The sequence below is a fragment of the Gallus gallus genome, chromosome 16 (genome assembly GCF_016699485.2).
Source record: "Gallus gallus isolate bGalGal1 chromosome 16, bGalGal1.mat.broiler.GRCg7b, whole genome shotgun sequence".
Classification (NCBI taxonomy): domain Eukaryota; kingdom Metazoa; phylum Chordata; class Aves; order Galliformes; family Phasianidae; genus Gallus; species Gallus gallus.
Window position 1 is genome coordinate 938,351 of NC_052547.1, and position 23,033 is coordinate 961,383.

At 51.3% G+C, this 23,033-nt stretch overlaps 1 protein-coding gene, 1 long non-coding RNA gene and 1 other non-coding gene across 9 annotated transcripts; 2 read left to right on the top strand and 1 right to left on the bottom strand.

Moving 5' to 3' along the window:
* The first annotated feature begins 3,649 nt into the window (after positions 1-3,649).
* Positions 3,650-6,641, top strand: LOC112533555 (olfactory receptor 14C36-like). Of its 2 annotated transcripts, none has more exons than XM_046901574.1 (2): positions 3,650-3,766; positions 5,276-6,641. In XM_046901574.1, the coding sequence occupies exon 2, from the start codon at positions 5,514-5,516 to the stop codon at positions 6,474-6,476; it is 963 nt and encodes a 320-aa protein (XP_046757530.1). In that variant the 5' UTR covers positions 3,650-3,766; positions 5,276-5,513; the 3' UTR covers positions 6,477-6,641. The 2 variants fall into 2 exon arrangements, with proteins under 2 accessions (XP_046757530.1, XP_025011675.1); XM_025155907.3 differs by lacking the exon at positions 3,650-3,766 and having other exon boundaries at positions 5,132-5,394; positions 5,491-6,641.
* Positions 4,763-17,265, bottom strand: LOC101747593. 4 transcript variants are annotated; one of them, XR_005840186.2, is made up of 7 exons: positions 17,004-17,265; positions 16,698-16,822; positions 15,986-16,084; positions 15,630-15,883; positions 14,489-14,619; positions 13,732-13,798; positions 4,763-5,133 (listed from the first exon to the last, which is right to left on the bottom strand). It is a non-coding gene; the product is annotated as a zinc finger protein 764-like (transcript). The 4 variants fall into 4 exon arrangements; XR_005840185.2 differs by having other exon boundaries at positions 4,764-5,133; positions 13,677-13,798; XR_005840184.2 differs by lacking the exon at positions 4,763-5,133 and having other exon boundaries at positions 13,297-13,798.
* Positions 17,266-18,807: 1,542 nt separating this feature from the next.
* LOC121106959 lies at positions 18,808-21,761 on the top strand. Of its 3 annotated transcripts, none has more exons than XR_005840206.2 (4): positions 18,808-18,850; positions 19,719-19,811; positions 20,435-20,965; positions 21,057-21,451. It is a non-coding gene; the product is annotated as an uncharacterized LOC121106959 (long non-coding RNA). The 3 variants fall into 3 exon arrangements; XR_006931637.1 differs by lacking the exon at positions 18,808-18,850 and adding an exon at positions 19,229-19,328; XR_005840207.2 differs by lacking the exon at positions 18,808-18,850 and adding an exon at positions 21,615-21,761 and having other exon boundaries at positions 19,600-19,811; positions 21,057-21,294.
* The last annotated feature ends 1,272 nt before the right edge of the window (positions 21,762-23,033 follow it).

Here is a 23,033-nt window from a genome sequence, read left to right on the forward strand (position 1 = left end):
AGCCACCATTTTTCCAGGAAGGGCTCTCTTGTGATTGTGTTCCCTTGCAACTCACATATTCATGCCTGAGAGATGGCAGAGACAGGTTTTCTATCCCACTTCCTCATATCCTCTCTGTGGCCACATAGGTAGAACCCCAGAACAACACATGGTGTGCACCTAGTATGTACTCTCTCCTGAGTGGAGGAGTGGTTTTAATAGCTGAGATATTGGTCTGTGCTGGGGGGGGGAGCCAGACATGTTTAAATGTAGAGCTCCTGGGAGCCAAAATTGGGACCTACAGGGAGGAAGAGGTTTTCTTCATGTTGTCAAAGTAGACTGGCCACTTCATTGTACCTTGGCCTTCCATTGTTTTTCCACTTCATTCATTCCGGAGTGCTGGCATATAATTATAGTGCACTCCGTACAACTCTGCCGTACAGATGATAACTTGATGTCATCTGGATCTTGGGAGACTGTATCATCCAATTAACAGCTTATAAGCACAGCTTATTGCCTAAAGTACTACATACCTTTCTCCATGGTGGTCCATTTACGTCGGTTGAATACCAGGTCTTCCTTGAAGGTATCTGTCCCCTTCAATTGCCACCGTAGGGTGAAAGTACATCTCCCTTTCCCAATTGCATTGTCAATGCAACTTGCCCTAGAAAGAGATCCCAGCAAGTCCAGGCTACTGGCCCCACCACCCCAGCACCAGAGCAGCCTTGAGTCAACGTGTTCAGCTCTCCCACAGTTGAAATCTTACATCTCCTGCAGTTCACCTAGGGACAGGTGTAATCCAGTTAGTGATTCATTTATAACCTCTCCTCCTTCCTCCCATTCTTACAATGGCCCTTCTGTGTAGTAGCATTCCTCGTCCTCTTGTTCCTTCCTTACAATGTGACCTGACTTCTGCTTCCATTGTTTCTACTTGTGCACATGGATGACGGTTAAGGTCAGTTCCTTGGCTCAGCCACAGGGTCTGTTTCAGGGCTTAGGTTATATGCAGAAGCATTTCCATCCTTTTAAGAGTCCTGAATGTTGTCGAACAGTGTTTGATAGGTGCAGGCCAGACCCCAGCCGAGTGCAGCAACCTGTAACTCTTCGACATTGTGAGGCATTCCTTTTTAAAACGTTCTGTAAGCTCTTTTGGGTGCTTCAGTTGTTAAAGGGTTATTTCAATACTCATTGGAAGTGGATGATTCTAAACCCCAAAGCAATTGCTTACCATACACTGCCTGATGGCCAACTGGCCCCTGAGCAGCAGCCCCTCCCCAGGCTAACACCCCAGTTTTGTTTTATCATATGATGGCATACGGTGTGAAGTATGCCTTTAGTGGGTTGAGGCCAGCTGTTGTGGTTCTGTCCCCTCCTAGCTCCTTGTGCCCCTCCACTCCTGATGCTCAAAGAACAGTATGAGAATCTGAGGAACAGAAATCTCCTTGGCTCTGTATGGCACTGCTCAGCAACTAATAAAACATTTGTGTGTTACCAACTTTGTTTTTTCCCTCAAACCAAAACGTAGAATCTTAGGAGACATTATGAAAAAAAAAACTGTCCCAGCTGAAACTAAGACAGTAAGTAAGCACAACTTATTTCATCTTCTTACATTTTTAGTTAGAACTTCTAAAATGAGAGCAACAAAACCATACAACCAGTGATATTTTACCTTGTTCTGGTGAAGAAACCGTCCAGTTCAGTGGAAGTTGTTGCAATTCCAAGTGAGTTCTCAGGGTGTTTGTCAGATTTGTGATGAAATATTACTCTTTCTCAGCTTCATCCTTCAAATAGTTGCTCACAAATGCACATGCTGCCAAAAAGTATTGACATGAATAAGTGTGAAGTGACACAATCACTTCACATGTCACAGTGAACCGATGACTATCTTCAGTAAGGGAGGTCTTATAAATTCTGGTACATTTGGGAGTTAGATATCTGATTGCAACTCTATACATCTCATTTGAAAACTTATAGGTCATGTCCAGGGGAAATGGAGTCACAAATACATCCAGCAATTCCCCGGGAGCAACCTGCTCTATGGAGCCAGCTTTGGCAGGGGGGTTGGACTAGATGACCTCTAGTGTTCCCTTACAGCCTCTACAGGTCTGTGATTCTCTGTCCTTCTGTGAGTTGACACTGCACTGTGCCCCATGCCCTGTTTTCACCTCAGGCTGATGTTCGGTTGTTGCTGTTGTGTGCATGCCCAAGGCTGAGCCAGACTGCTTGGTGGGAAGAGTTGCCCCCCAAGATGGTGCAGGGCAGGTGTAGCTGCAGTCTTCATTTTCCTGTGGTTATCTTAATTCGTCTTTATGAGTGAAACTACAGGGGGCTCTAGTCACTACTTTGTGGGGCTGCAGTCACTGCCCAATCTGGGAAAACTGCCAATGACACTCCTAAAATCTCTAGACAGCTCCCCATCTTCACCTCGATGGCAGGTTCTTTAGCTCCCCACCTAATGTCCCCTTACTGGACCCTCCTCTCATCCCCATCCACAAGGGCTCATCCAGCCTATTGCAAAGCCCACACAGGATCTCCGCACATCCAGACAGCTCCTTCGCACAGAGGGTATCTTCTGAGTATTCACCACCTTCCTCTCCTCCTGGAGAGCCTGTACCCCTGCATCTCAGCTCTTCACAGAGCTCTGGTGGCCCAAATAGATTCCACTCCTCCTCTTCCTATCCCAGGAAGAGGGCAGAGGCATTCCTTTGATCTGCAACACCTCACGTGTGTTGTCACAGCCAAGCTCAATTTTGTCACAGGGAAATCTGAAAGCAAGCCCTAAAACCCTATATAAGAAAAGGCTTATTTCAGAGCATAAATGTGCTGGATTGGGTGGTAGATAGCAATGTAAGGAGTAAAGGAAGGATGCACTGGCACAGCAAATACTATCATTGTCCAGCTCAGAATGAAAGTGGACTGTGTTGTGTAAACCCAATAGTAATCAACTTTACAATTGGTGGTGTATTTCCCATCACTGAGAATAAGTGGAGGTGAGCCAGATCTCGGGAAGAGGTTGGGGGTAAGGTCCTCGGCTGTGAGCATCCTGTCACCCCAGCACATTGAAGATTACTCCTCAATTGACAACTGTAGGAGCAAGGGGGTGAGGAGGAGGAGAGGCATGCTTTGCCCCTATCACCGTCCCTTTCCTCTGAGCGTAAGAGTGATCGAAATCCCTTAGGCTTGCCTGGATGAGAAGAGGATGAATAAAGGGTGGGATAAGGAGAAGCAGCACTGTTGCAGAGCACAAGGACACAAGTACAAACCCTGGGGCCATGTCTCATACTCTTCTACCAGTTACGAAGGGGTACACTACATGGTGACTGATTACACGGTGTATGTTACAACGCGCTAAGGTACAGGTCATCCCCCCCTTTGTCCCTGCCTGGGTGTCCTGTCTAAACACTGGGTATGAAAAAGGGATTCTTGTGCCCAACAATTTTTGCCAGAGGCTAAATAACGCTTCTCAGAGAAAGCTTTGTGCATCCAAGGGGGGAAACAGAAGGGATTGCTGCAGCCTGTCTCACAGCAGTTCCCTGGAGCACCAGGGCCATCTCCTGGGAGCCTGGTGAGGGTCAGAAAGGGAGGCCTTGGGTTGGGCGTCTGCTGCTGAGATGGGCTGGGCTCCTGCGCTGCAAGGAGCTCATACAAGTGGGAAGCGCTGCAGGGAGACAGATCTGCCGAGGAACAGCTCCTCTGCACCACACAGCACGACCTGCAGCTGGCACAGGGAGAGGTGCTAACAGCCATATGAGTGGGAGCAGGCTGAGCGCTCACAGCCCATAACATGGTAAGTCTCTGCCTGCTGCGCAATGCTGCTGCAGTTCCTCAGAGAGTCCCCTCACTGTGGCATAGCGCAAAGCTTATGAAATCTTTTAGGATGACTCCAAGTCCAGAGGCGGTTCTGGGAGAAGTGTTCCAGGGCTGTGAAACCGAGGTGCAGCTAGGGGCCCAGGGCTGTCCAGCAGAGCAGAGTCCCTGGTGAGCCCTAGGGGCTGTGTGCCGGTTCAGCACTCAGCCTGCCTGGGGAGCTGCCGAGGGCACGGCAGGGGGATGCGTGGGGGGAAGCAGCCCTCCTGCAGGGCAGGGGCCTTCTGCTGACAAAACTGCTGCTGGGGGGAGGGGGCTGAAAGCTACACAGCACCCCAGGGCATTTCCAGTGGACCTTCACTGAAGGGAGACAAGTTTAGCTACCTCCAGGTGAGCTTTCCTTGGTCTCCACTTTCAGTTTTTGTCATCCTTGGCTCAGTGGGAATACAAACAGCCTGTGCTCTTGAAGAGGCAGAGACCCCTAAATCAGCACCCTGAGGGTCATCAGGACCCACCAGAAGATCCTTTGTTGTCCCTCAGCGTGCAGAAAGCAGTAGCATTGCTTGTGCAGTGCCACTAGCCTTTTGCTTCAGGGTTCACTGGAGCTGCCCTCTGTTCTGCCCTCCGTCCCTGCAGTAGAATGCCAGTGATAATTTCAGGGGAAGTCACAAGTTGCCCTTGGAGTCTCTTAGGTGGGGGATGAAAATTCAGACGCAGCTGAGACACCAATGCTATGAGTTCAGTTTCACAGATGCAGCTGTTGAGGAAAAGTAACCGTGCTTCTGCTAATTTCTGAGGTGTTGGAAATGATGCCTGTGGCCTCTCAGTAGGCATTCCATTCAGGACAGCTCATTCCTTAGCACATTTGACTTTGCCCGTGTGTTTCCTCCTCGACTGCGGTGAGAGCTCCCCGAGGACACAGCTCTGCCATAGCAGCTCCGTGTTATCAAGCAGCTCATGGAGAGAACACCTCAGTGCTGAAGCCACATAATCGCTGCAGCATGGCTGTACACAGGCAGCCACAATGAGCTCACTGTGTGCTTGGCCAGAAAAGAGAAATGATATGCTCCATACGTAGGACGAGAGAGGTCATGCACTTTGAACCTGGATTCCTCTGGTCTCATCAGCATCCTGAGTCTTCAGGGGAACTCCTCAGTGCAGGCATCATCCCCCCCGTGCCAGCATAGGACAGCTGAGGCCAGGACAGGTGGACAGAGCAGCTCTACAGCTTCTCCCTGTGCTGAGGGACACCCCCTTCACCTCTGGATTCACAAAATGTCACTTGAAGTGCCTTACGAACGCAAAGGTTTTCTGCTTTATAACTAATCCCTCGATGTGGTTAAGCACCTGGATAAAAACAGAAGAAAAAATACGCTCAGGACCCTCCTTAACAGTTTTATGAAATTTGAGCAACCCTTCCATAAAACTCCTTGACACTGCAGGTTTATTTAATTTGAGATCAGCTCAAAACCTAATTTTTCTGTTACAGGGCCAGACTGACTCTTCCACAATCCACAGCCACCTCTTTCTCCCAGTGACATTCTCAGCAACCACCTCACCACCCCACAGAACTCAAGCAAAGGGATCTTGCAAAGGCCTTCCTCAAATGTGGGTGGCAGACTGGGAGGTTGCTACAAGACGTGGAGTTGAGTGCACACAGAGAGGTGACACTAACATCTTCTTGTCTCTCCCCCCCTTTAATAGGTCCACATATTCAGAGACAGCAAATGTCCAACAGCAGCTCCAACAGCGAGTTCCTCCTCCTGGCATTTGGAGAGAGGTGGGAGCTGCGGCTTCTCCACTTCTGGCTCTTCCTGGGCATCTATCTGGCTGCCCTCCTGGGCAACGGCCTCATCATCATAGGCATAGCCTGCGACCACCGCCTGCACACCCCCATGTACTTCTTCCTCCTCAACCTTGCCCTTCTTGACCTTGGTGGCATCTCCACCACTGTCCCCAAATCCATGGCCAATTCCCTACTGGACAGCAGGTCCATTTCCTACTCAGGGTGTGTTGCCCAAGTCTTTTTCTTTGTCTTCTTGGCTGGAGCGGAGTTTTCTCTTCTCATGGTCATGTCCTATGACCGGTACATTGCCATTTGCAAGCCCCTGCACTACGGGACCCTACTGAGCAGCAGGACTTGTGCCACCATGGCAGCAGCTGCCTGGGGCTGTGGGTTTCTCAGTGCTATCCTGCACACTGCCAATACATTTTCACTGCCACTCTGCCAAAGCAATGCTGTGAACCAATTCTTCTGTGAAATACCCCAGATTCTTAAGCTCTCCCACTCGCACTCCTTCCTGAGGGAAATATGGGCTACTGTGGCTGTTGTCTCTTTAGCCTCTCTTTTTTTTGTTTTCATTCTTTTCTCCTATGTGTGGATCTTCAGGGCTGTGCTGAGGATGCCCTGTGAGCAGGGACGGCACAAAGCCTTTTCCACATGCCTCCCTCACCTCGCTGTGGTCTCTCTGTTTCTCAGCACTGCCTTTTTTGCCTACTTGAAGCCTCCCTCCATCTCCTCCCCCATCTCAGATCTGGTGGTGGCTGTCCTGTACTCGGTGCTACCTCCAACACTGAACCCCCTCATCTACAGTATGAGGAACATGGAGCTCAAGGTTGCTGTTAGAAAAGTGATTTCACAGATGTTTCTAAATATTTGTAAGTTTACACTGTCTTGTAGTTATCTTTAGTGTCATTTGCATTTGTTATGGTCCTTGTAATGTTTTCAGTTCATCTCACTTCTACTGAAGAATGGAAGTCCTGTTCACTTTTAAGGCTGTACAGGGGTGTGTCTCTACGTAGGTGTGAGCTACCTCTGAGTTTGCATCTACTTAATAAAAAACAAATTCCACATTGCACTGCTTGAAGACTTGGCTCTACTTTCCAAGCTGGGGCCGGAGACAGCTGTACCCCAGAAGGCCTGTTGCTCCCTGGTTTTGGGAGAGAAAATGCTCAATGTGGCAGACTGAGATTAGGGTTCATGACTGAGGGGCATGTGACTGAGTGGCATCTGATGACAGTGGAGATTTCAGCATTTGCTGATTCCAGAGGAAGCTGCTCACTAAGGAAAACACTTGGGGGTCGTGGAAGGGGGAGACACATGACAGGCACTGGGGGCCATGATTTTGTTGGCTGCACTATAATTAAGACAGCCCAGCTTCATCCCTGGCTGAGGTCTGCTATGATAGGAATCCCCCAGCCTCCCAGCTGCTTGCATCCTGCCCACGTTCTCCCTTGCAGCTGTGTCCTCCAACACCCGGGGCCTTGTCACACTTCTTGCACCAAGCCAGATCCCTGCTTGAGATGGAGGAAAAAGCACTCCTCCATACAGAAGCGATCCCATTGCAGCTTGGTGGGAGGTCAGGGAGCCTTCAGAGAAACACAGATCTTGCAGACAGACAGGCAGGCAGGCTCCTCCTGGCTTCAACTGCACCCAGAAATCAACCTCCCGCTCCCTATTTTCCGCATTCCAAGCACAGGTCGGCACTGAATCAAGAAGATCCGAAGCCACCCGCCCCAGGACAAAGCCAACAACTCCGAGCTCAAACCAACATTAGTGCAGTCCAGATATATGCCCCAGGCATCATTTCTGCCCCGCCAGCCTGGCAGAGAATCCTGCTCCCCTGAAGGAATATCTCGCTGCACAGCCACACACAGTGAGGAGACTGTTGCTGGAACTCTGGAACCTCCATACTGCAGAAACGTGCTGTGTGTACACTGTGTGGGTTTGCACTGCCTTCTGTTCCCACCACCTGCTGAACCTTCAGATGCTGCCTTTAGGAAGAAAACACAAAGCTTTTCCTTGGGTTATTTGAGCCCCCCGAGGTTCAGCGTCTGACTCCTGCTCTAAGATCCCAATCAAAGCATCCTGGAGGAGGAGTGTAGTCTGTGTGTACCATGGTTAGGAAGGGAGTTTTGAGCCAAAAATGCTTTCCCCTGGAAGCAAGCAGGGACCTGGAGTCCTTCTACCCCCCACACAAAGGAAGTTGAACCAGAGCCCAGTGAAAACAAAAGCTCCAGGCCCCTCTCAGCTGTTCTCCCCCTTCCGTTTCCCCTTTACACCCTCCAAAAAGGCTATTTGCCCCACAAGGGTCCTAGTGATGAAGTGTATGAGGAGCAGAGTAAACCAAGATTAACTGCCGAGGCCTCGAAGACAGCAACAGAGGGAAACAAGCCCCTGCTCGGCGCAACAAGTGGACTGCCCCTCAACCTGTTCCACCTTCCCAGGTGCCCTTACATAATAGGTATAAGGCTGTCGAGCTGACAGCACTGGGGGAAGTGGCTGCTGGTGGAAGCCCATCCATGGAGGAGAGGTTGCCCAAGGCCGGTCAGTCTGCTCCCCCTTTTACTTCAACATCAGTCAGGAAAAAAAGAGAGGGTGTCACCATAGAGGACTCCCTTCTAAGGGGAACCAAGGGCCCCATATGCCACTCGGATCCATCCCACCGGGATGTGTGTTGCCCGCCTGGTGCTCGGGTGAGATGCTGCGAGGAACATCACTCACCTTGCTAGACCCTCCCATTGTTATCCGCTACTGATTTTCCACATTGGAAACAAAGAAGTAGGCAAAAGAAGTCCTCAGGCGATCAAAAGGTACTTCAGGGCCCTGGGAAGACTTCTGGAGGGCATGGGAGCACAAGTTGCATTCTCCTCAGTCCTCTCAGTTAGTGACTGAGATCTACACAACAGCAACAGGGTGGACACACTGAAGGATTGGCTTTGCAGAGGATGCCACACTCTGGAGGGCATGGGAGCACAAGTTGCATTCTCCTCAGTCCTCTCAGTTAGTGACTGAGATCTACACAACAGCAACAGGGTGGACACACTGAAGGATTGGCTTTGCACAGGATGCCCCACTCAGGGCTTTGGGTACTATGGCTTGGGACGCAGCCTTGAGAATGGGCGAATGCTGGCAGCAAATGGGAGCCATCTGACTAGAAGGGCCAAAAATATTCTTGGGAACAAGTTGGCTGGGCTGGTTAGCAGGGCTTTAAACTAGGTATGGGAGAAGGGAGTGTACTGGGTGACAGAGAAGCACATGGGAATGGTGTCACTGTGGGAGGTGGTAATGGAAACCCCAGACTTGTCCCAGAGGTATTAGGGAGGGCTCCTCTGATAAGGCAATGAGGCCAATAGCCAAGCTGAAGTGCCTCTCTACCAATGCACACAGCATGGGAAATAAGTACAAGGAGTGAGAAACCGTGGCACGACTGGGAAAAGATGACCTCATTGCTATCACAGAAACATGGTGGGATGAATTCCCCACTTGGAATACCCTGACGGAGGACTACAGGCTTTTCAGAAGGGATAGACAGGGTAGGAGGGGTGGCAGAAAGAGGACAGACAGCAAAGAGCTGTGTCTCAGGACCAGTCACAATGAGGTCAAGAGTCCTCCTGATCAGGAGGAAGCTGTGGACTAGGCCTTCTTGCTTCAGCTGGAGGAGGTGTCTCACTTGCATGCTCTTATCCTCATGGGGGATTTCAACCACCTGGACACCTGCTGGGATAGTGGCATCGGAGGTGGCAGACAATCCGGGAGAGTCAGTTGAGGACAGCCTCGTCCTGCAGTTAACAGACGGACTGACCAGACAGGAAGCCTTACTGGACCTGGTGCTCACTAATGAGGACAGCATTAGGGACACTAAGATTGGAGGGAGCCTGGGCTGTAGTGACCATGCCTTGGTGGAGTTTGTGGTCCTGAAAAATGCAGGCCTGGCAAGAAGCAGACCCAGGACCCTGTGCTTTAAGAGTACTAACCTTCTGGCTGCTCAAGGAACTGCTGCGTGTGATCCCTGGGAAACTACCCTTAAGGGTATGGGTACAGCACAGAGCTGTCAGCTCTTTAAAGACACCCTCCTTAGAGCACAACAGCTCTCCATCCCCCTCCAGAAGTTGAGGCAGTGGAGGCAGGCAACCGTCATGGCTGTGCAAGGACCTGCAGCTGGAACTGAGAGAAAAGGGGAAAATGTACAGAAGGTGTAAGAGGGTTGCACATCCTTGGACAAATAGAGGACTGCTGCCCCTGTGTGTAGAGACAGAATTAGGAAAGCCAAGGCGCAGATGAAGCTGAACTTGGCAAGGGACGTGAAAGATAACAAGGGGTTCTACAGGTACATAGGGAGGAGGGGACAGGCCAAGGAAAGTGCTCCCCCTCTGATGAGGCAATGGGGAGCTGACTTCCTCACACATACAAAACACTGAGTACTTAATGAGTGCTTTGCCTCAGTCTTCATGGGTGGTCAGGCTTCCCGTGTCCGCCCGGACCATCAGCCTCCAGGTGAAGGTGTGGGGGAGTGGTTTCTGTCCCCCTGTAACAGTGGAACAAGTCCAAGTCCTCTTCGCAAAACTGAACTGTAAGTCCATTGAGCCAGATGATATCCTAGGGGTATGAAATAGCTGGCTGATGTGGTTGCCAAGCCACTTTCTGTCATATTTGAAAAACTGTGGCTGCCTAGTTGGTGACTGGAAAAAGGGAAACACTACTCCCATTTTTAAGAAAGGCAGAAAGAAGGACCAGGGGAACCACAGGCCCGTGAGCCTCACTTCTGTGCCGGGGAAGATCATGGAGCACATCCTCCTCGAAGCTATGCTAAGGCACATACACGATAAAGAGGTGATTTGAGACAGGCAGCATGGCTTCACCAAGGACAACCTTGTGCCTGAACAATCGGGGGACCTTCTACGATGGAGTGACAGCTTCACTGGATGGGAGAAAAGTGGTGCACGTCGTCTACCTGGACTGCTGCAAGGCCTTTGGCATGGTCCCTCACCCCATCCTCCTCTCTAAACTGGAGAACTGGATTTGAAAGACCAACTGTTCGGTGGATTAGGAATGGGCAGGCTGGACACAGCCCACAGGGTCATGATCACTGGGTCTGTGTCAGGGTGGAGGCCAGCCACAAGCAGTGTCCTCGGGGGTCAGTCTTGGGACTGGTGCTCTTCAGCATCTCCATCAGTGACATAGATGCTGGCATTAAGTGCACCTCCATCAAGTTTTTGGATGACACCCGGCTGAGCGGTGCAGTCAATACACTAGAAGGAAGAGAAGCCCTTGAGAACTACACGAACAGGCTGGAGAAGTGGGCCCATGAAAACCTAATGAGGCTCAGTAAGGCCAAGTGCAGGCTGCTTCACTTGGGCCACATCAAACCCCACCTATTCACACAAACCTGGGGGAGGATCTCCTTGAGCGCAGCCCTGTAGTGAAGGACTGGGGGGTCCTGGTAGATGAGAAGCTTGACATGAGCCAGCAGTGTGCGCTTGCAGCCTCAAAGGCCAACTGTTGTTCTGGGGTGTATTAAAAAAACAGGTGACCAGCAGGGAGAGAGAGGTGAGTGTCCCCCTCAGCTCTTGTGATGCCCCATCTCCAGTACTGCACTGAGGCCTGGGCCCCCCCCAGGAGGGGAAGGCTGTGGATCTCTTGGAGCAGGTTGAGAGGAGGGCCACTAAGATGATCAGAGGGCTGGAGCACCTCTCCTATGAGGAAAGGTTGAGGGAACTGGGCTCGTTTAGCTTGGAGAGAAGGCTCCAGGGAGCCCTCATTGTGGCCTTCCCGTGCGTGAGGGGAGCATATAAGCAGGAAGGGGAATGGCTGTTTACAAGGGCGGATAGTGATAAGACAAGGGGGAATGGCTTTCAACTGGGCAAGAAAGGGTTTAGGTTGATACAAGGAAGAAGTTTCTCATACAGGGTGGAGAACACACTGGAACAGGTTGCCCCAGGAGGTTGCAGATGCCCCATCCAGCCTGGTCTAGGGGTTGGTAACCCTGCACATAGTAGGGGGGCTGAAACTCAATCATTGTGGTCCTTGTGAACCAACACCACCCTGTGATAAACAAGGCCTCGTCTCTTAAACATGACTTCTCTGAGGTCTAACCCCAGGGTCAATGGATGGGCGGGGTTGCTCTGTGAAAGCTTGCAGGTAGGACATCCTCTTCTGCTTGGAGGTGATTTTCAGAGAACCTCCCAGGAACACTCGGCTGCTCTTTTGACCCACGTACGTGCTTCGTGAGTGGACTCTGAGATTACTGTCAGAAACACATGCCCACAGAGTAGAACTACACAGCTGCTCTTCCTTCAGAAACAGTTTCAAAGAGCTGTTTACAGGAAGAGCAGAAAAGAAAACTGTATGGGGAGAGATCATCTTCTCTTAACAGGAAAGGGCACCTGCAGCTCCTGGGTGCATGTCTCTTAGGCAGAGGGTGATAGTGATGCCACTTCCCTTCATTTTCTCTACCAGTGTTGTGAGAAGCATTTGGGTCTCCCTCACCCCCGGGGACTCCAGCATCTCCACGGTCCACACTGCGGTTTTCCCCTGAGAAAGGAGGTACCAGACCCCAGCATTTAATGAGGGTGAAGCTTTGGATGAGCTCTCCTTGCAGTGCAGGCAATTCTAAGGTCTCTGTCCCAAGCGGATCCCCTCGTCCTTGAACAGGTTGGAGCTGTGCTTCGCACTCTTCCTACACTCTGCCTATTTGTAGCACTTCTTCCCTGACTGCCATCTGCTGCAGGTGAGGAGCTGTGGGCTCTCCACAAAGCTCTCCCCTCCCCCACTCCCAGCCCCCATAGATGTTCTGGTACCTCAAGAGGTTTGAACTGCGGCCCCGACTCTTCGTGAAAGCAGCAGAAGGAATGTGTTTCTGATGCATCTCCCCCAACCTGCGCGTTGCAGGTGGCTTTGCCCCATCATGCTCTGAACTTACCTTTGCACCTCCACTCAACAACCTGAACGCGGCTGAACTAACGCAGTACAGGAACAGGACCTACTTTGGCTCCAACCCCCGAGAATGGGCCTAAGACCCAGAAAGGAGATACAGACCCTCCAAAGAACAAGAGAACTCAAATATGCTTGGTCAGGGGACAAAACAGGGAGTGGCTCATCCCAGTGAGACCAAATGAAAACACAAGCATCTCCTGTGAGCACCAGAACAGGCACAACACACGTACCACCACCACCTGGGCCCACAAAGTAGCTACCACGTATCTCCAGCTGGGACACAGCTCTCCTGTTAGTGCTCTTCTGTTCAACAGAAGGCAAGACCAAAGGGAGAAGAATTCAGGGGATTTTGTAGCTGAATGGATGCACTGACAGTAGGTGAGATTGGATTTGCAGCTCTGTACAACCAGAGCACTTGCACAATGTTTCAACTGCTCCCTGTGACAGACTGAGATTAGGGTTTATGACCGAGTGGCACCTGATGACAGTGGAGATGGTGATTGGTCAGTCAGCTATACCCCCATGGCTGTCCCACGTGTGGCAGGGACATTCCCCAGGAAAAGAACGTGGAGCTGTGTGGAGAGCCTACAAGTTCTCCACGGACTGTGAATGCCCAGGGTGGACAGTGACTGGAGCCCCATAAAATGAGAGATCAGCCAAGAAGGTGTCACCCCTAGGCTGGCTATTTCTCCTCTGTGTACCCTTCAACAGTATGTGAGATACTGCTGCTCCTAACAGCACTGCTTTATCTCTGCTCCCTTCTCACACCACTCTCTCCCCCCCCCCACGGGGCAGTGCCCCTCTGCTCCCTTCTCACCCCACTACCACCCTGGGCAGTGTCCATGCCTCATCCCCTACTCCCCCACATCCCGGCAGTGTCACTGAGGCAGGGCCTCACCAGGGCCCAGGCCCCTGCATGCAGCTTTCTCAGCTGCTCTTCCCAATGCTCTCTCACTGCCCGCCTGCTCGTGGCCAAGCCCAGTGTTGCAGTGAGGTGACCTCACAAGCAGCAGCCCAGCCCTGCTGGCTATGCAGCTGCCTCCCTGCCTGAGCTGTCCTCTGTGTCACAGGAGTCGTGCCACATTCCATGACATCCCACTGTGTGCTGCTTGCCCCCGGGCAGTCCCGGTCCTGGAGGAGGAATGGCCTCCCAGCCACCTCCCCGCCATGTCACCTGGGCCTCCCTCTGCCTCTCCCCTCTCCCAGCTCTCAGCACAGCTAGGTGAGACCTCCACTACTGCAGATGACATCGCAGGAACAGTCCTGGGCAGGGAGGGTTCTCATGTTCTGGGCCTCCTGCAAGACAGAAAAGATTATTGGTTCCATGTAATGTTACCTGAAAAAAATGGGACACATTCCGTCAGCTGAAGTGATTGAGCACTTGTAATAAACCCACGTTTCCCCCCCACGACAACAAAATACTTTTTTCAGTCGCTGTTTTAATACCACAAGAAAAAAACCTTGATATGGTACCTGCATTACAAGTATTCCGCCTCTCTTACACAGTGCACTTCGTCCCCCTACTCCCTCAGGTGTTTCCAGTAGACCTGATGTCAGAAGTCAAACTTCCAACAACTATCTACATGTGTTGTAATTTCACCCCAGGGGTAACTAAGCACCCTGAAGTTGTTTGCTCACTCCCCCTCCTCAGACAACCTGCCCTCCCTCCGCATATCTTCCCTCCCTTTACTCTTTGGTCGTTCAGCTATCTCTCACCTCCCCAATTGCTTTTTGGAACCTCCCATTGTTCAGGCTTCCTTTCCCTTGTCTCTCCCCTCATCTCTCCTGCCAACTCTAATTGTGTCTCTATTTATATCATTTTGTACCTGTGTGTAAACACTTCTTGTACAGTTATCCTCCATGGGAAACAAACTTCAGTGGAGGCAGCTTGCATTTGGCAGACAGTTTAGGACTACATTCTCTCATCATTGTAAATCTTACATGTTCTGCTTTGTTACTTCTACAGAAGATTAAAGGAAAAAAAACCTTCCATGCCTGTGTGCAGGGACTTCCCTGAGGAAAGCACGTGGGAGTCTGTGCAAAGGAGCTGGCACATTCAGCTGCAGATTCCAGTGGAGAAGCCTGCTGAAAGGAAAGGTGTTGGAAGTCCCCGGTGCCTGACAAACAAAATGGTGGAGAAGGGGCAGTGAGGAGGAAGGCAGGCTGTACAGCCAGCCGTCCTCAGCAGACAACCTGAAAAAGCATAGCACCCCAGTAAGCTTCAAACACTTCTTCAGTTAACAGAAAATAAAAAACAAGTCTTAGGATGAAAAAGTCATTTTAAGGAACATGTTTCTCTGAAAATTTCCTCTTCTACAACTTTGTAACCTCCCTAATCAAGAATACAGATCTTGAAGAAGACTTGAGGGAAATGGCTTGTTAGGCCTTTGCCACTGTAATTAGTCCTGCTGTGTATTCAGTGTGGAGTCCAAGGATTGGAGGTGCTGAGAGGATACTGATGGAACCGCATGAGGAAAGTAAAGTTGAAAGGAAACACTGAAGCATCTTGGAGTACTAATTGGCCCTGATGGAGCCATTAGCAAAGCCTCCCTGTAGACTCCTTAAAGCAGACAATGGGAGGCTGTGATTTCACATAGGCAAAGACCCTGTGTGGATGACTCTGATCTGGAGCGAAGCCCATGGTTTGTTTGATGAAACCAAAAGGCCCAGCCACAGATCCAGTCCCCTGCATGTGAAGCTCTTTGGACACTCAGGACACTTAAAGGGTCTCCTCTGTGGGTGAGCTGGTGGCATTTCGGTACAGGACTGTACTTGAAGCTCTTCCCACGCTGATGACCCTTACAGGTCCCTCTCTCCTGTCCTGATGCTGGTGGTAGGTGAGGTAGGAATTGCTTTTGAAGCTCCTTGGACATTAAGGCCACCTGATGGATCTCTCTCCTGTGTGCGTGCACTGGTGGCACTGTAATTCATAACCGCATCTGAAGCCCTTCCCACACTCAGAACTTAAAGGACCTCTCCCTCGTATGGATGTGCTCATCGTAGGTGAGACTGGATTTCCATTTGAAGCTTTCTGTACAGTTAGAGCACTTGTACAGTCTTCTCACTGACTGCGTGCGCCGGCAGCTAAAGAGCCTAGAGTTCATTTTATGGTTTCCCCCACACTTACCCCTTGGGTTCTGCCTTCTCTTCTGGCACGCTTCCTTGCTCCTCAGGGTCTTCAAGAGGCTTTTGGCCTGTGCTGCAGACCAAGGGGTTCCCCTCTCTCTTCTGGATGGTTTCCCTGTGGCTTCCTGAAGTGCTTCCCTTGCTCCCGACCCCTTTGGGCACCCCTTCTGATTCTCCCCACTGAGGCACCATTCCACTTTCTTCCAGCCACACCCATCTCCTGCAGCCTCTCCTTCGTATTTGTGATCCCATATCCTGCTGGATGACAGGAAACCCAGAAGTAACACAGCAGATCTGAACTACTACTCAAAGATGGCTTTTGCCCACCCAACTTCTTCCTCTCCCCCACCACCTCACCTGGGCTGAGGTCTCCTGCCGTGTCCTTCAGGCTGTGCACATCTGGGATCGAGGGGCCTTCCTCTCCTTCAAGCACAGAGATCACCATGGGTTTGGGGGCTGAAAGCGGAGGTCGAATAACAAAAACAGTGAAGATGAAACACTCTGTTATTCTGGCACAGCTCCTTCTCCACTACTACTCGCTACATATCCCTCCCTCATTCTGAAACCACAATTAGGGCCTGAATGACTCTGGAGCAGCACATATTGGCTTCCTTCAGATCCCAGCATGACCTTTACAGCTCCAAGAATTACGCAAGGACAATTCCTTTAACACTCCCACTAAGGGTTTTTGCTTAATTTTCTTCTTCTTCCAAAGTGCTCAATGCACAAGGTTTCAAAGACTTACGAGAATGGAATGCAGAAGAGTAAAAGGTAACCAGGGAGTCACCCAGTTGCGGGAGCTGGTGGCACCCTGTAACGCAGCAACAAGGGCAGCTCACAGGAGCTGCTCTAACCCCTTCTGGCTGCCAGCAGTGACTCCGGGTCTTCTCTCACAGTGCCGAGCACACAACTCCCCCTTCTGAAATAGACATCTACCTGTTCCTTCCGTGTTGCTGCTGTGATAATCCATATATAACTGCCTTGTGATTACCCTACCACCTGATTGCAGAGGCTCATTCTGTACAGCCAAAGGTGCCCTAATTAGGAGGAAAGGGAGCAAAGTTCTCACCCAGTGAGGCCACAGACCCATATGTCTCCACCGTCACATCCTGGTAGAGTGTTTGCTGCGCAGCATCCAGCAGTGCTCCCTCTTCCCTGCTGCAATACATGGCCACCTCTGCAAAGCTCAGGCTCCTGCAAGGAAAGAGGCTCCTGGTACTGCCAAGGCCCAGGGAAGCAGTTGTCAGAGGAGAGAAACTCAAGTACTACCAGCTTCTCCGCCCCAGCACGCACTGCTAGCTGAGGGCACCTCACCCTCCCTGTATTCACATTCCTTGCCCCTCAGTCTCTCCTTCCTACTCCCCCATGCCCCTACCTGAGATAAGTGCTCCACAGCCATTTCCTGCTCTCATGGAGGCTGAGATGATCACAGGTAACAGGCAGAAGTTGAATGAGTCTGGGGAGATGAGAGAGAAGGCAGGGAATGTGTGAAGGAACGCAGCGCTGCCTGTCCAAGCCCAGCCCTCCGCCCCCCACCTGCAGGCCACATTGCCTCGGGGTAAAACCCATCTGGGACTCACACCAGCAGCACTGGTCCTAACAGGCTTCTTTCCCAGCACACACTCCACTGTAGCAGTGTGCTCCCCCCTCCCCCCTCCCTTCTTCCTCCCAACCTCCTCCTTCCGCCTGGCCTTGCGCACAAAGACAGTGAGCAACAGTGCTCACCCCAGTGGTTAAAACAGATCAACAACCACAAATCTGTTTCAGACTGGAAGGCTGACAGTACTGAAGTAGATACCTGGATCAACAGCTGAGGGCCAATTAAGCATGAGCCTCAACACAAAATACAGCAATGAATCAACTGTCTTACTCCAAAAACAGCAAGAAGCACTAACATCTCAAGTACTCCTGTACAGCAGCAGGCTGCATGACCACCTCTGCCATTGAGCACGGATTTCTCTCGAGGTTATACCACCACCAAGACCCCTTACATGTTGATGTCAAGACTTGCTAATACAGGTACTCCATAAGTGACTAACAGTTTTGGTTTGAGCTTTAGACTTGCTGCCTCCCTGTGGGCCAATGAGACATCACTGGATCCTCGGTGGTGACTATCCCCACTCTGTAAATCGTATGGTAGAACTTCTCTTTACTATTGCCAACTTGCCCATCTTCCCCCCATCCCTTAGTTGCTTAGAACTTGTAATAAATCAGTCCGCTAACACTGGATTTGCTGTCTTTGTCTTCCTCCGGGTATACATATAAATACAGATAGACACACACGTAACCATCTCTCCTATTTGGAGCAAGACACTGTCACATGTTCCTAGTTTGCTTAAGGGACTAAGTCAGAAAGTTGGCCGGCAAAACACAGAAACACTGTGAGGGCAACTGTTCCGGTGCTCAAATCAAACTGCTCCTGATGTTGTCTACATTGATAAAGGCTCACACTCCTTCTAGGAGGAGCCAATCATTTAGCCACACAGGATAGCCTGGAGCTGGGTCACAACATACCAAACGATATCCATCAGCTGTACAAGTAGATACTTCGAAGCTGTATGAATTGACATAACTATACATGAGGAAGTACAGTAATTATAATTCAGCATAACAGAGTTGGTACACAGACTAACACAGGTACACATACCGAACAACAAAACCCACAAGGACACTCTTGCTCTGCCCTTCCATTTGATGAGCACAAAGCACCAGAGAACTCCAAACAGAGGTTTGTGCAACTTCTGTCAAAATCTACACCTCAGAGGGACTTTGAGTAGAACTCTCCAAAAACTGGTAACTCAAAGGCACCACAGAGCGAGCATTAAAAGCAAATGGCGCTGCAACCTGGAATTTATCACAAGAAAGCGTGGCATAAAATTGAAGTCCTGCCCACTCTTTCTTGTCATCTTTGAGGCCAAACAAAAAGTTCACCTTTCTGTTTCGTATAACATGGAATTCACGTTGCTTGGGATGTGTCAGTCACTCAGAGCTATTCCACCCGCTGCGCACAGCGGTGGACACGGAAGTCCATCGCGTTTGAATAGCTACGTAGTGGAATTCCAAGGTCACAGCCTGAACCAATGGGTGGGCTACGCGAGTATGCGGGTGCCTGGAGCGGCGGGTGGTCTGGAGCCACCCCTTCTGTCCCGCAAGACTTCCCGTGCAGTCTGAGTCTGCGCGGGTGACCCTTTTGCCCCCGCCCTTCTCTCCGGCTGCGCGATGGTACGAACGGGGGAGGGTCACATTCCTCAGCTCGTCCCTTTCTCCCAGCTGTTACCGGGAGGGGGAGGGGGAGTTGATCCTTTTTTCGATATCTTCTCCTATTGTGCCTCTTTCTCAAATGAAGGCTCCGTCGTTGCCTCCGCTTGTTCTACAAGCTACAATCTGGGAATCCGTCCTGTTAGTGAGGAATCAGAACCATCACAGAATCAGTCTATACTGATAGAACCATCACAGAACCTGAAACAAGGGCACCATTTCGTCCCCAGTCCAGCCCCTGTAAGCCCCCGCCTCCCCCACCCCCCCCGCCCCCCTTCCCCCTTCCACTCCCACCCGCCCCTTCCCCCTTCCACTCCCACCCCCCCCGCTTCCCCCCCCCCCAGAAAGCGCCGTCCCAGCACCTTGCCGTCAAGTCGAAGAGACGGCCGCTCTGCCGGTCCCGAACTGGGACCCGGGGAAAACAACCCTCCTGCACGGCGAGGTGAGGCCGCAGGCCCGAGTCCCCGACCGCGGCCCCGGGCCGCTTCCCCGCCCCGCCGCACTCCGATCGCTGCCCACGCGGCCGCAGCGCACGGAGCGCGGTTCCTCGGGGCGGAGCGGGAAGCGGCAGTCGGCGGGGCCCCCCGGAGCTGCCCCAGCGCCGAGCAACGGGGCCCGGAGCCGGGTTCTGCCCGTCGGCATTATCAAAGTGCATGCGTAAGCTTAACCTGTGGTGAGCATACAGCGTGCAACCCGAAAGTGAAACCAGAACTGAGATTTCACCCGTAACATCCAGCAGCAAAACACCCTAAGTGGGGCTCCGGTTGTAGGTGCTGTGGTGCCTCAGTGCCCAGGGATGCCTTTGTCTTCATCTTCACTTTCTTCCTTCAAGGATCGAATGAGCAACTCGCATTCTTGGAGGTAAAGTCCAAGTTCTAATTCCTGCCTCACCTGCTGATCATCAGGTGGACTGCTGAGGCTCGAGGTGAGTAAGAACTCAGGGGAGCTAAGGATTCCATTCCATGTAAGAAAACTGTGCTCACCGGTAAAAGTTCTGTGCAGCAGCAAGCTGTGTTGCTAACTGCTAGAATAGTAGGCAACTGTAAGCTGTGCTGCTTGCTAGGACGTTTACGTCCTTCTGCCACTCAGCTTGTAACCAGAGCCCTGAGGTCTGTCCGCAACCTGCCAAGGACGCCAAAGTGGGACAAACAGTGGCTCATGGCAATCCCAAAGCCCTGTAAACCCATGAGGGTGTGCACAGCTGTGCGTGAGTGTCTGGAACAGAAACATGTGGGAGAGCTGGGAGGAATGCAGTGGGGAAGTAACTGCTTCCACACCAACGATGAAACAGCAACTGTGACAGAGCAACAAAAATCCACCGCTTTGTATACACATTGTCCCAGGGTTAGGAACTGTTGAACTACTGCAAAGACCTCTGCTAGGCCTCAAATGATCCCAGACATTCAAAATCCTTGACCTTAGGTGATCTGTTCCAGTCACCAGGTGGAATACTACCTGTTGGATTTTGCTAACTGAACAAATGACACTAAGCAGAACCAAACAGCATAAATCTCATTAAGCTAAACGCTCTTACTTCTCCCTCAACAGCTCAGGAGCAACCCGTATTGAAAAGTCTGCATCCAAAAGGATGGCCGCTCTTGCCTCTGGTTCTAAAAACTGTACGTAATGACTCAGCTCTCACTAGAGCCATAGTGCTGCATCCAGTTTCCCTGCTGGTGGAAGCTCCAGTAGAACCTTCTCATCCCCAGAGAAGCACATGAGAGAAGTCCTAGCTGTCCTAGGAACTCCTTGCTGTAATGAACTGCATCCCCAAAGCCTCCCGCATGCAAGCACCTCTGCAGCACTGAAGCGGTGAATGATGGCATCAGAAGGCAATATGGAGAACGCAGTGGCCAGTTTCGTGTGGGACACACCTGAGCAACTGGGAGCTGATGCTCCACCAAAACTCAAGATGGAACTCAGCAAGATCCAGCCCACAGGGGGTACAAGCACAGCACGACGGAGCTGTCACTAGCAGCACTTGTCAGCCTGCTGTACAGCTATTACGGGCAGCCCTGCTACGTGGAGGGAACAGCAGACATGCAGTGGTGTTGGTGCATCAGGCTCATGACCTCCTAGGTAAGCTGTACAAGGGTGAGGTGGGGAGATGAGGTCCAAGCATGGGCTACGCACCACTGAGCAACCAAGCTCATCCTTGCCTTCTCTCCAGGGGGCAATGTTCGGTGAGTAGAGCAGTGCCTTCCTGTTCCAAGAAGTCTAGATGGCTGGGACTGTGAAGGAGCTCCAAGGAGGCTTTCCAAGTTCTAAGGAGCACACCATTTTGCAGAGCACCCAAGAGAGAACATGGGAGCGCTACAAACTGATGGCAAAGTGGGACATCACAGCCAACTGCTGCCTGTGTAAGGAGCTGACGAGAAACAATCCCTCCCTCTCCATCTGATAGGCAGGTAAGAACGTACTCCCATGGTCTTCCCAGCTGGGAAGTCCAGACAGGCCAAGCCTTGAGAAAGGGAGCACCACAGGCACACCCACATAGCTTTGTCCTTATGACAGACAGAAGATGTTCCTATGGCAGCTAGTGCTCAACAACTGCGCCCATCAGTGGGGTAGACGGCTGCCCTGGAAAGTGGTGGAGTCTCAGTCCCCCAAGGTTCTCAAGAAGCATGTAGATGTGCCACTGAGGGGCATGCTTTAGTGGGTGTGGTGATAATGGGTCAGTGGTTGTCCTGGATGATCTTTGAGTCCTGAAATCATAAAACCCTTACAGTTGGAAGAGACTTTTAGATGTCGTCCAGTCCACCTCCCCTGCAGTGAACAGGATCATCTACAGCTGGATCAGGTTGACCCGGGCCTGATCTTAGAGATCTTCTATGTTACAGACTCTGTGATTGGTACAACTCTAAGACTCACGCTCCCCTCTGTGTCTCTCCAGAGGTAGTTCTTTAACACTACATTTCCCCACCCCACCAATCTGTCCTCTCTCCAGCAAGTAAGTGGAGCTACATAGACGTAAAGGGTGGATGGTAAAGCCAGATGAGCTCCACCCTGTCAACCGTTTGCTGAACTGCATCACCATCCCAAAGTCCCCTCCTGTCCCATTCTGCACAAGAGGGACAAAGATCCAGACAGCCCTTGGCCTCTGTTTCCCCCTCCTCCAGCTCTGTGTGATGACATCCTTGTGGTGCAGGGTGACACTCAAAGGCCACAAGTGCCTTCCCTTCAGGCATGACCTCCTCCAGTCTGTTTTCTTTCTGTTTCATCTGCTTTGCTCTGCCCCAGGCAGCCTTGCCCAAGACCTCAAGTCTGCCAGCTCACCCTACCCTCCTTCCTTCCACTACTGAGCTGTTCAGGCTAAGCCAAGCACTTCTGACAGAAGTGCTGTCACAGCTGATAAACCGGAAGTACAGAGGATGTGGAAGCCAGTGATGGGTGAAGTAGATGACCACCTAGAGATCTGCCTGGATCAATTAAAATTCCAGGCACTCCTAGTGCATCAGTTGTCCAAGCTCTGGACAGTTGTTGGCCCTTCAGTCCCTCTGCACAAATGTTGCCAGACAATGACAGAAATGGAAACAGAGGGAGTAGGGGAAGAGCTCAGTGCAGCTCTTGGGACTTGAGGAAGGTGGGTGCTCACTTTGTGCTACGTTATAGCTTCATCCAGGGGCATGGAGTGGGTAGGAAAGCTGACTTAGTTTGCAACACCTCTACATTCAAAACACAAGCACTTGGCCCTGAAGTGCAGCAGCAGCAGCACTCAGTCACCAACTACATGGCATACCTCTGGCCAGAGGTAATGCGCTGCGCTCCACTGCTCTTTACAGAGTGGTTTTCAGGTCACTATCACCCGAATCCATCCCTGGTGTTCCCTCAGGGATTCAGGGCCAGGATCACTCCTGTGAGGAAAGCATAAGAGCACTGAGTTGTAGAGAGATTCCCGACTCCCTTCCCTGAGGGTCTTCAAAAGCCAGCAGCACACAGGCCTGGGAAACCTGCTCTGATGGTCCTGCGGGAGAGTTCAGAACCAGATCATACAACCTTACAGCCATTCAGTTGGAAAAGACCAGGTACAATTGTTAACCTACACAAACATAGAATCACAGAACCATACCCTCACAGAACTGGAGAATTAACGGAGTCATTCAGATTTGTAAACACTGTAAGACTCATTCCGCATCACGTAACACAA